This window comes from Carassius auratus, chromosome 9, assembly GCF_003368295.1.
Source record: "Carassius auratus strain Wakin chromosome 9, ASM336829v1, whole genome shotgun sequence".
NCBI classification, from domain to species: domain Eukaryota; kingdom Metazoa; phylum Chordata; class Actinopteri; order Cypriniformes; family Cyprinidae; genus Carassius; species Carassius auratus.
The window spans coordinates 15,599,693-15,612,828 of NC_039251.1; the positions used below are offsets into that span (position 1 = coordinate 15,599,693).

At 37.0% G+C, this 13,136-nt stretch overlaps 1 protein-coding gene across 5 annotated transcripts in view; it reads left to right on the top strand.

Moving 5' to 3' along the window:
* LOC113108490 (diacylglycerol kinase gamma-like) overlaps nt 1-13,136 on the top strand; it is a 118,770-nt gene that overhangs the window by 47,120 nt on the left and 58,514 nt on the right. For 4 of the 5 annotated variants that reach the window (XM_026271655.1, XM_026271657.1, XM_026271656.1 and 1 more), the window contains exons 3-8: nt 6,161-6,237; nt 8,653-8,673; nt 9,126-9,279; nt 11,303-11,560; nt 11,772-11,918; nt 12,852-12,901. In XM_026271655.1, the coding sequence (XP_026127440.1) occupies nt 6,161-6,237; nt 8,653-8,673; nt 9,126-9,279; nt 11,303-11,560; nt 11,772-11,918; nt 12,852-12,901 (707 nt within the window). The remainder of the gene's footprint in view (nt 1-6,160; nt 6,238-8,652; nt 8,674-9,125; nt 9,280-11,302; nt 11,561-11,771; nt 11,919-12,851; nt 12,902-13,136) is intronic. The other variant, XM_026271658.1, reaches the window with a different exon arrangement.

Sequence of the window (13,136 nt, forward strand, 5' to 3'; positions counted from 1 at the left end):
GCAGGTTTCTCAGTGGGTGTATCCTTGTGTATATTATCAATTTTTTTATGTGCCAACTATCAGCTTGAAATACTGAACATAATCCTTTTAGGTGTTGTTTTAATGGACTTTATTCAAGACTTCATATTATTTATCTGTCAATTGAATGTGTTAATGTGGTGCAATTGATTATGGAAAAATAACACATAAAATGTTTTAGGCCCAGGCCTGTATGAGATTTTACATTATATGCAGTCGCTTACGAAAAACAAGGTTGTATGATGACTGACTGCAGTTATGTAGCCTATAAGTCTATAAAAAAATACCGATATATGGATTTTGTCTAAAATATTTTTATATTATATAATATAGTTAAGCTATATCGTATGAGCAAGAATACTGTTTTACCCCCCAAATATCTTTTTTAAATGATTGTGTGGGAAGTGATATCTGAGCCAAAAATGATGTGCACAAAATTTGGTTAATTTGACAGTGTGTAATTAATTCAATTATAAGTTAAATTGCTTGACAGCCTTAAGTTTGTTTAAATTGCAGAATTCTTTAAATAATCATGTTTGCATGTTCATAGGGAACAAAATCTGACAAACGTGAGGGGCGTGGACCATCTGTAAAACAGAAGATTTTAGTGTTTATGGTTATTTCTTGAGAATTGAACCGTTAATAAAAATGCATCTTCATTACTAATATCAGTTAATTTGATTTTGTAAGTATTTATGTACACCATAGACAATTGTTATCACAGCTGAAATGTTTTTGTTTTCTTTAAATGAAAATACGATTTTTTTATAGAGAGAGAGAGAGAGAGAGAGAGTTAAATATTTGCACAAATTTTAATTCATTATCTGAATTAAAACTTACAATGTAAATAAAATGTTACTAAACTTCACATGCTAAAACTCTAAAAGCCCCTGTTGTTGTGTGATTTTCTGCACAGGCTTCACTGGCTAATATGAATTCCAAAGAGACCTCTGTGCCATTTTAAGAGGATACCAGTAAAATTACCAAGAAACTTCTAAATTAAGCATCTATCTGTGCTTTTGTGAGGTTAATTGGCTTGTAGAATGCTGGTAATAAATCTAAATACTCATAAAGACATTATAATTACTATTCTTTCAGTGAGGGTCACCCCTGGTAACAGTTTTGATTAAAAACCCTTGAGGAATAGTGAAGACTAAGTAATCAGTCAGAAGTGCTCTCACCCTGAACTCTGCCAGAATGCCAAATTTAAGGTATAATGCCTTTAAAAATAGCACATGCATTATGTAGAGTATATTCTGGGATACCGGACACATTTCCATTAAGAATTCAGTAGGTGTGAGATGAGGCATTAATCTTAAACTTAACTATGTCTCACAGATGAATTGCCAGGCCAGTCTGGCAGAGATTTCAGCAGTACTATAAGGTATTTTTAGGATTGCTCTATCATTTCATCATGAAAATAAATTTTGGTTTTCAACTCTTAGGGCTGGGTGATAATGCCACAGTATTTTTTTTTTCATATAAGGCAATGTTGATGATAATTATCAATATAAATGTCAAATCTTTATTTATTTCAAGTTTAAAGCCAGATTTTTGCTTCAAAATGAAAGTTCTAGAAACCAGACCATTACATCAACTAAATAAATATCTCAACAGAAAAAATATATTTTTTAGTTTCTGCATGTTGTAATGAGTGATATTGTTTCAAATCAAGAAACATGTTTGTGTTGCCTAATAATAATAATAATATTAATTTTGCCTCTGGAGGTGGCGAGATTGTGGGCGAAATCATTCTCGGCCAGTTTATTCATTCCCGCTTCTGATTATTATGGCAATGTGGCGGGGTTGGATGAACGTGGTTATAGATCGATGCTCTGGGAAGAACACATGCCCGTGAGCTATCTGTCTCCCGACACGGCATCATCTTTACAGGTTTCGGTCTTGCCCTCCAAGCCGCTGCGAACCACTTCAGCACTGTTGGGCAAGGGGTACGCCACAGCAGGTCAGACTGGTGCATGTCTGCATACAATGGCCGTGTTGCAGGCATACCAGGCTGACTTGCTCAAAGGGCTAGATGAAGGCAAAGAAGTTACAGAGAATAGTAGATCAGAACCTTAGGAGAACCACTGATTTAGCTCTCCGTGCCACCAAGGAGACTGCCTGCACGATTGGGCAGTCCATGGCACCTCTGGTGGCAGCAGAGAGACATTAATGGTTGACCCTGTCTTTCTCTTTTTTTTGGCTTGCGCCTTCTGGTCTGTTCGGCGACGCCGTCAATTCCATCACCGACAGATACCAGGAGGCGGCATTGAGTGGCCACCCTGCCCGCAGTCTGTGGAGTGGTCGCCATCTCACCTGGAACATCAACTGCCTAGAGATGCTAGCCGAATTTTGAGTTTTGAATAATTTTCTCCTAGAACTAAGAGATCACCATATGTTGGTACGAACCGACAACCCAGTGGTGGTCTCTAATATCAACCACCAAGGAGGTCTGCACTTACGCCGTTTGTAAAAACTAGTGTACCAGATCCTTGTGTGGTCCCAGGGCAAACTTCTTGTGCTTAGAGCAGTACATATTCCTGGGCATGTGAATATGAGAGCAGACATCCTGTTGAAGCAGGAGCCAGGTCCTGGGGAATGGAGGCTTCACCCCAAGGTGGTGAAGCAGATATGGAGAATATTTGGTCAGGCTCAGGTGGATCTGTTTGTGACTCAGATGACATCTCACTGTCCCATTTGGTTCTCTCTGACTCATCCGGCTCAACTGGTGGCTGGATGCCATGGTGCAGACTTGGCCAAGGCTTTGTCTGTACACTTTTCCCCCGATCGCTCTGCTCCCGGGAGTTCTGGCGAGAGTACGGCGAGACGGGTTCCGTCTTCTATTAGTAGCCCTTTTCTGGCCGGGCCAAGTATGGTTGTCGGACCTGATTTCTCTCCTCGACGGCGGGGTGTGTCCCGAAGGCTCCCTCAGTTATACCACAGCCTATCGTGCTACAGTTCAGTGAGTCAGACCAGCAGAAGCTAAACTGTATGTGTCCAGTGCGAGTACTGGAAGCATACATCCACAGAGCTGCCCTGTGGAGAAAGGCAAACCAACTGCTTGTATGCTATAGTCCCCCTAAGAGAGGTCTTCCAGCCACAAGACAGACAGACCCTCAGTCGCTGGATAGTGGATGCGATTGCTATTGCTTATGAGTCCTTTGATCTCCCCTCACCATTGGGGGTCAAGGCCCACTCGACCCGAAGTAAGACAGCCTTCTTGGCAGGTGTGTCTATGCAGGAAATCTGCAACGCAGCAGGATTTTCCACGCCCCTCACGTTTGTCAGATTTTAAGGTCTAGATCTGCGAGCCACTCCGGGGTCTTCTGTTCTCTTTGCCTTAGCTGTGCTCCTTAGATACACACTAGGCAGGGATTCCCATAGTGTTTTATTAGCTTTATTGTTTTGATTCAGTGGTGTTAATAATCAGTGGAATACGTTTGTCACGATGAGCTAATTGAAACACCAATCAGAGTCGCAGCAAATAAGATTCATGACTATTAAAAAAAAAAAACCACAGAAACACAGGTCTGTTAGTTAGAGGATATGTTTGCTGCCGCAGAAGCTGCAAGCAGTTTGTAGTTTTGTGTCAGTGATCAATGATGAGTCTTGCACATTTAATATGGTCAGTCAAAATGTAGAAATGTATTTACAGAGGTGTGTTTGACCTCTGACATCATGCTGCATGTTATGAATTAGGATCTGAAACTATAACAGCTCATAAACCTCTGATTGATAATACAAGTGTGATGTCATTCTTTCCGACCACATAAATCCCCAGATTGCTTTGTTCTGGGATTTACCAGTTGAGGGAAGACTTGTTTTGCTCAGATTAAATAGTGGGTGCAGTTCGGTTTTCAGTTATGCGTGTCTGTCGCATTATGTGTGCCCCCAACTGTTTTTCCCTTAACCACGAGTCTCTATATACTGACTCACCTAACACTGCTGCTTATTATTTGTATATCTGGCTTTATTTTAGATGGTTTTTTTTTCCATTTCAACTGACAGTTCCCTCCAAATTAAAATGATGTCATTGTTAGGGATGTGCCTCTCTATAGCTAAGGCAGATGTGACACGCATCTTGCTGCATAACCAATGCGATGAGATACGATTCACCCCATTATTATGCAGTGCAGTACGATTTCTGATGCAAATATGTTAGAATCGATGCATTGCTATATAATAGCCAACTTGCATCCGATGCACACTTTTTAAAATCGATGCACTAATCCACCAAAGCAAATCTGTAAATCTTACTATCGACTGTCATTAAACTCACCCACACAACTCATCCTAAACCTGTATGCTGTTTAATTTATTTAATAGAAAATAGATATAGAAATGATCTGTCTATCTTTCTCTTTCTATATAATGATTGTATAGTGACTGATCTGTCATCCTCAAAAAAGTCAAAACACCAAAAGAGCACTTTTTCTTCATATCATTAAAAAAAATATGTAATTTTCTATTAAATCACCTAACAATGTTTGTAATCAGTATTATAATTTTATTATTATTATTATTATTATATCATTTATTAATACTTTGAATTGGGTTTTATTAAAAAAATACACAATTTTAGTTTTATGTTTTATTTTAGATTTATTCGTTTTTTATTTAAAATGTATATGTGCTTTTTTCTTTTTATGTATTTCTACATGGCGTTAATGTAATTTTTTTCTCCTTTTTTTGTCAATTTTAGTATCATTTTAGTAGTATTTTTATCATTTTGTGTTTTAGTTAACAAAAGCAACACTGGTTGTGGCAGTCCTGCAGAAATCAAGTGACTTTAAGTCAAATGCATATTTTGTTTATTTTCTTAAAGGGCACTAAAAATCCAGCAGAAACTGAAAGTGAGGAGGTTAAGCATGTGGAAATAATTAACATTAAAAGAAATAGCCAGTCAATGGGAGAAACAGAGATGACTGCTATCAGTTCTGGGGGAGATTAGCATCTTCTATGAGGAAAGTACCTTGTTCTGCCTCCTGGGCAGCGGTTGGAAGACATTTGTGTGACAACCAATTCAGTGCTTACAGAAAATAAAAATGAAGCCTGGGATTGCAGATTAATTTCTCCTGTCATAATGCTAATAAGCTTTGGTGACATTTTCTGCTCAGTTATTATCTCTACTTAATTAGCCTATTTTGTCAGATTGCACTATAAATCTAATGTTTCCAGTAATAGATGGCACATGCAATGGCTTTTTTCAAAATGTTATGGATAATGATGTATATAATTAAAGTTTCAAGTGCATTTATCTTGTGTTTGGAGGAAACATTGTGTTAAGAGTTTCAACTAGCACACAGTATCAGTTAAAAATAAGATTGATTTATTGATTTATTTTTGTTCACATTTTTGCTTAGGGACCAATTCTCGCTATCAACAGACTCAACAGATTTTCTGCTTAGTTAGTAAGGTAGTTCAGTTTAGGTATGGGGTAGAAGTAGGGATCTAAAATATGGTCATGCACATTAAAGCATTAATATGTTCTTTATAAGTACTAATATTCAGCCATTAATAATAAGCAACTAGTTAAAAGTAATGCTCCTTAAAATAAAGTGTTACTTAGATAGATAGTCAGCAACTTTCATACGCCATTTGGTGTGTTGGGAAGAGTGTTTTATTAACTTGTTTCCCAGAAGATGCTATTAGCTAGTTCTAATTAACATTGTTTTTATGTAAAATATAATTTATCCAATTAATTTATCAAAATTATCAAATGAACATTCATAGATAAATGGATTAATAAATCTTATCTAAATGGAAGAAAACATACTGAAGCGTAAGTGTTGGCATGTTAGCATCTAAAATTTAACATTAGCAGCACATTAGCATTAAAACGTATTTCTGCACTTTCAGGTTTCTTTGATGAATATAAAATTGAAAGAACAGCATTTGTAGCATTTATTTTAAAAATAGTATTCTTTTGTAACATTTTAAGTCTATTTGCTGTTCCTTCTGAGCAATTTAATGCTTGCAGAATTTTATTTCCCTAAAAGAAATAAAAAATTGAACAGTAGAGTGTCTTAATATTTCCATTGCAATACTGCAAGGAGTACCTATACACTAATAAGTATGCCTGTATATTTAACTAAATGTTTTCCTTTTCCTTTTTTTTTTTTTTTTTTTTTTTTTTGCACAGATTCCTCCAAGAAGCTAAAAGATGTCTTGGAAGAGTTTCATGGAAATGGTGTCCTCTCCAAGTACAACCCTGAACAGGTATGTAATGGCAGGAACAGCCTGATTAAATGATCTGTTTAGAGGCAGTGGAGCTTCTGGCTGTGACTTGACAGAACACCAATACAACCTGACTCAGACCGCAAGTCATTACAGGAAATGCTTAGTCATCCGCTCCCCGAAACGAAGTGGCCAGATATCGCCTCCTATTTGAGAAGGTCCTCGCTGACATCATAAAGCCCATGCATCATGTTGCTGTGACAACAAAGCCAGCAGGCAGCCGCATCTATAATTTGCTTTATGGAGTGTCGCCATTATATTTCTCTCCTCTCCACTGACATAAATAAGAGGCTGCTCAGGGTTTGGCGCCACAGGTTGTGACCCAGAGCCTTGGCTGAATCAATAGTGAATAAGCGCTGGTGGCAGTTAATGGGTTTGAAGCTGACGCCAGGTTGGCTGTGGTGTGACATCGCATGCTTCGCATTGTTCATTGGTTCGGTTTAAATCACAAAGTCTGGAAGTATTGCAAAGTGCTTACTGCTTACGATGACAGAGCGCTGTATTTCATGAAATCATGCAGCCTCGATTGACTGACTGTCTGCGTTTGGGCTGTAAATATCCTTCATCGCAGCCTCAGCAAGTCACGGCTGTTTTGAGTATAATGATGTTTAATTATGGTGACTCTGTAATCTTTGTCAAAGGAAGAGTGTCTGTAAAAATGGGCGCCAGTGAAAGGTTAAATAAATGGTTCATAGTTTCCTGCATTTTCTGATAGCAGGGCCAGCCTCTGTGTTTTGCACGTTTGAAAGTCAGAAAGGAAGTTTATCTTACAGCCACGGCTGGTTACGTTGCATTTCACACCACCAAAATATATAAACATGTTTGCTTAGAAAGTGACTTGGGTTCGGTTACTTTCACCTTCCTGTTTTTGGTGTGCATTTGCCCAAAGTTTGCAGCCCTTCAAGCACAGCCTACCTTTTTGCATGCAAGTTCCTCTCTGTCCACCTCCACTTCCTTGTCTCCAATATGTCTTGCCTGTTTTTGCCTTATTGGCTTTTTGCCTTTTTTCCAGAGTTTAATTTCAGCAACAAGAGGGATCTAACGGATTTAGCTTTGTTCATTCTTGCAATGATACTGTATGTTTAAAGGGGAATTGACCCACTATGCCTTGAAAATTGTCTTAGCATAGAATATATGGGTGATTTGTGCTAGTGCCCAATTTGCGCATTTTCTTTTTGTAAACCATGTGCTTAAACTGTTATGAATCCTCTTCAAGGGCTCTGGGTTTTACATTTTAAATCTAGTTTTGATTCCTGTTTTATTCCAGGTTGTCATCTAATTTTTTTTTTTTTTTTTTTGGGGGGGGGGGGTCCAGTTTCAGTTTAATGTGTTTATTAAATTTGATTTGATTTTCTTAGCACATCCTGGTGTTTTGCTGTCTGGTGGAATTTTCATTATTGCAAGATTACGAGTTTTGTAATACAGCATGTTTAAAAAAAAACAACTAAAATAAAGTTTTACATTTACTTAATTTAGGATTGTAACCATAACAATTTTTTTTGTTCATTATTCAAAGGTTCAAATGTTGGGAACAGCAAGATTGATTGATTGTTTGATTGATTGGACAGAAATTTAATTAATCAAAAGTGACAGTTAATACACTCATAATGATACAAAATATTTTTTTATGGTTTTATTTTGAGCTTGCTATTCATCAATGAACATTCAAAGAAGAAAAACATTTAAGTTCTCAGACATTTCCATAAAAATTGTAAGCCACACAACTATGTAAACATGGGTAATAATAAGGGTTCAGACGAAATCTATTAGAAATAATAATAATACTGCATAATAATAAAAGCTTTTCTGTGAGGTGAATACACTAAACTTTAAAATATATTCAAGCAGAAAATAGTTACTTTCTGTTCTTAATCAAATAAATGCAGCCTCTGTAAGCATAAGAAACTTAAAAACAGTGTATTTTAGTTTTGTTTCTTTTTTCCCTTAGCTATGCAAATTTTATATGTAAGTTGACAAAAATATTTTAATCAATGTTCATACAACTTTCCCCTTTTTAGTCCTTTATCCACCTTATTTTTCAACATGGAAGTAAGCTGTTTTGTACAGCTTAAAATAGCTGGAAGTGAAGGAAACATAAAATTTACAACTGGCTGCGTATGTTCTTACCAGAAAAATAAGGTGATTTTTTTCTTACTGAGAGAAAATTACCACCTTAAAGTAAATCCTGATTATGCAAATAAACCAGTGGATTATTCTGCCACTAAACCTGCAAAACAGCATTAAGTGTGACTAATGCAATACAGCATTAAAGAGGAGAGCAGAGGACATGAAATGAACCCCATCCACTGATCCCTTCCCTCTGCACGTACAACCACTGCAGTGTATATAACTCCTCTCTCCCTCTACCCTCTTCATATATCTCTGACTGCCACACAGAAGCAAGATGTTCTCAACCAAGTAAGCTGTTACCTTCTGGGTTTGCATGTTCTGTGGTTCAGTGTGTCTACAGACTGCATGCCCCGGCCCCTCCCTGTCTAACACAATAGTCTCGCTAAAATGTCTACTGAAGGTCAGAGGTCGCGCCCAGTGCTTTTTAATGTGAGCCATGTGTCTGTGCTACTTTAAATTCTATTAACAGCCTCTTCATCATGGTGTTTCTGTAACCTCTGATTTTATTTTCTATGAGCAGCAAAACAATTGCAGATTTCTGTGTTTTCTACTATATTTTGATGTGTGTCAGTGGGCTCCCTCTGTATTTTTGTTGCCATGTGTCATAATGAAATGTTGAGTGTGTCATTCCTGCCCTAAGACAGGGGCATCCTCTCTGCTGAAAACATACCGAGCAGGAAGCTGCATATTCATGGCTTTGTTTCAACACTCTGGCTTCTCTCTCCACTTGTGTCCTGCAGCCCATCGATTATGAGGGTTTCCAGCTATTTATGACGACCTATCTGGAGATTGACATCCCTGAGGAACTTTGCAAACACCTCTTCACCTCCTTCAAGAGCAAGAATGGCGGAGGCAGCTCCCCTGACACCTCTCGATCTGGAGCAGGCATGCTGGGTAAATGCTCTTTCAAAGTCTGTAAGTCTTTATTTCATATTTATTTTGGCAGTTTTAATAGTTGAAACAGGTGTCAGTGTCTTCTGAGGTAGGTTTTTTGGGAGCTGTGAATGAAAAACTGCTCTGAAACACACTTGTGCGCTGATACATAAACAGTTGGGTGCAAATTCAAATCGATTTTTAACTTTAAATAAGCTTTATAAATAAGTTTTAGGATCTTGAAAAATGTTGAACCTCGTGACATAAAATAAGAAACATTTACAATTCTATTATGAATATTAGTTACCTGAGGTGATTTAGAGCAAAGATTTGGTAAGTATATTGCTCAAATCACAAAATAGAGCAAAAACAGGCAATATGGTGTCTAAAACGTCAGTCTCTAAATTAACTAGGTAAAAATCAATATTCATGCTGATTTTGGGAGAAAAAATTGCACACTTCTTGTGATATTTCAGCTATATGAAATTATATAAGTATGTACATTTTATGTCCCTATATCTTCAGTTTTGTGACTTCAGTTTCTAAATGCAACAGATGAAAGAGACAAAATGAAAACAGCAATTTATGGAATATTACAATTTAAAATAACTTTTATATTTAAATATATTTCATATAAATGTGTGTTTGAAGTCAGTAAAATCTGCATAATAGATACTCTGCTGTTCAAAAGTTTGGGGTCAGGAAGAGTATTTTGTGTTTTTGTTTTTTTAAGAAGTCTCATATGCTAATTTATTCACATTTATTTGATACAAATAATGATAATAATTTTATGAAATATTACAATTTAAAATAACTGTTTTATATTTTAATGTGAAATTCCATGACTCTTGAGCCATTGTTCCAAAAGAGATTTAACTCTTTGTGAGGTTGATGCAAGAAAACTCTTGAATTTAAAGATGCTGGTGGTTTTGTGTCTGCTACTATTACTTTCAACCTGAGGTGATTTAGAGCAAAGATTAGGTGAGTATACAGTTGCCAACAGTGCCATCTAGTGCCTTGATTTCTCTGGACTGGCTAATAAAATACAATCTGTGATTTCTGTTGTTGCATTTGAATTTAATGCAACTCCTTAATACTAAATGATAAATGCTCATTATGGCACATTATGGCTGCTATATTAAGCTGTCCTGACTGGCTGCACTCATAAACTATCCCAGCTATCTTTTTGTCTGTCCGTCTTGCTCTACTCCTGTTCCACTTTACTTTGACCCCTGTGTTGGCAGAGTCCAAGTCTATTGATGCAGGCATCTCTATACAGACCGAAGTGGTCTGTGAACCCATAACAGGTACCACAACAAGTGTGGTGTGATTTGATTGGACAGAGACTTGCATCACGGCTGTGAATTAAACGTGTTCCTTCACCTGGTGCTGTTATGTTGTCTTGGCAGCTTTTTTTATTTACTTCTGATATCAAACAAAGCAACCAGTGACAGATATGATTTTCACCCATGGTGTCAAGTCACTGTGTGACTGTGGTGACCATCGTGGTTTTTTATAGGGTGTCTGCTTGAAATCTAGAAAGAAAGAAAAAAAGGTTTTACATTGTTACAAAGACATTTTGTTTTAAAGGAATGTTGTTCTTTTGAACTTAATAGTCATCAAAGAATCCTAAAATGCATGTATCCCACAAATATATTACCCATTAAAATCCTTTTCTGATTATGTGACATGAAGACTGCACTTATGGCTGCTAAAAAAAAATCAGCATTGCCATCACAGGAATGAATTGCATTTGTAAAAAAAAAAAAAAACTTTTATATAAGTAGAAAAGTCATTTTTATTGTAATAATATTTCACAATGTTACAGTTTATCTATCTATCTATATACATTATATCTATATTCACAATTTTTTTATTTAAAATTTTGTTAATGATGTTCATGCACAGGTTTTACACACATATGGGTGCGCACACAGTTAGTAAATGCTATGCTATGACCCTATGCTATGTTTCTTCCTGTCTCATTTCAGATCATCACTTTCATTATCCTCTCTATTTTCCTGTGTTGCTATTTTCCTTGTAGGTATGAATGGGAAGAGTATTTTGAGCGCAGTGAGCCGACATACACCAGAGAACTCAGCTGGGATCACTCCAGGCTCAGGGGCCACCACATCACCCTGCTCCTCCCGCTCCTCCTCACAACGCTCAGGCACAGGGGGCCACACACCCAGAGGCTCCCACCGTTCACCCGGCACACAGCCCAATCCCCCAGCGAGCAGCAGCAGCAGCAGCAATGCTTTGGCTCTCTCCAAGACTACCAACTCCCCACGCCTCTCCCCAGGTCAGAGTCATGATCTTCACTGCCCCTTTTAACGTGTGTAATCCTTGACAGGGGTCTTATTAAGTTATATTGCCTGTTATAAAATCCGGTTGCTCTGGTGTCATTACTGATATATTATACATATAAGTGCACAGCACGTTGGCCAACTTTAAATGTGTTTTATAAATAAAACTGAATTGAATTGAAAAATGATAATTGAACATTCTTCCAGAGCGTAATCAATCAGAAAATCGTACATCTCTCCGGAGGAGTCCTTCTCCACAAAAAGGATCTCCGTCACCTCAAGTGGTCTTCCTTAAAGACATTGTGTGCTACTTGTCCCTGCTGGAGAGGGGGACGCCAGAGGATAAACTTGAGTGTAAGTAAAAATTATTACTTTATAAAATAAAATAAAAATAAAGAGTAAAAAATCCTAATTTAATCTCCTTCTTATTTACATTAAGAAAACATATCATCAATAATTCCCACTCTTCCAATATTCTTCTAAAGAAAAAAAATCGCTCTCTCTCTATATATACATATATTAAGTAATTTTTAAACTATGTCTCCAAACCAGACGTGCCAACCACAGAAAGCACAGTATTAGTCACTAACACTCATTCTTGGCAGATGTCACATATTTCTGACAGTTCATATTTAAACACAGCATATAAAAAGCAGTTAAGGATCTTTGAGATGTTTGAACAGTCAATTTAATTTCAGTTACTGTAGCCTATGTGATGACAAAGCTGCCCTTTCTGCAGTTGTCAGTGTCACGTGATCCTTCAGAAAAATGTCTGATTAGCAATGTTGTGCTGCTTAATATTTTTATGGAAACCATGATACATTTTTTATTTCAGGATTAGTTGATGAAATATAAGAAATATACATCTTTTTTTAATATAGAAGAAAAAATCTGTAGCTATAAATAATTAGTCTGTTATGTAAAAATAAGTCAGTGTATTTACATATACAGTAGTAGACCCAGCAACACCTTTGTCAGTTCTACATTTTACTTGTCTTCTGACTTACACACAGTGAGAGTGACAGGAGTGATCACTTCTAGAATCTCTTTCTCTTGTTCTGTAAGGACTGATCCCTGCTCCTGTCCTTATTTACCATGGAGTTAGCATAGCCAAGCTTTCTTTAGCATAGGAAGTTATTTGTGCCCAAAGCTAATCCTCACTAGCTGCCTCAGTCTGCCTTTTGATAACCTGAGCTCCAGGTGCTATCATGGGGTCTGTACTTGACAAATGTTTGCTACACTACAAAAAGATGCAGTCTCTTATCTTTTACTTCTCTCACCCTAAAGTCATGTTCAGGCTGTACGACACAGATGGCAATGGTCTTCTGGACAGCTCAGTAAGTCTGAAATCTCCGTTATAGTCTGTCATTTTGAATTTGACTTTGTGGTTAGATTGGTGCTGTATACAACAAGGGGTTAATGATGCACTGTACACAGTACTGCACAGTTAATGTTAGGGTTACATACAAGTTTAATACAACATACACAGTGTTAGAGCACATTTCATTTGGATGAAACACAGTACTACTGATCTTTTTTTGTTGTTTTTTTTGGAAACGTTGAACTGGTAGT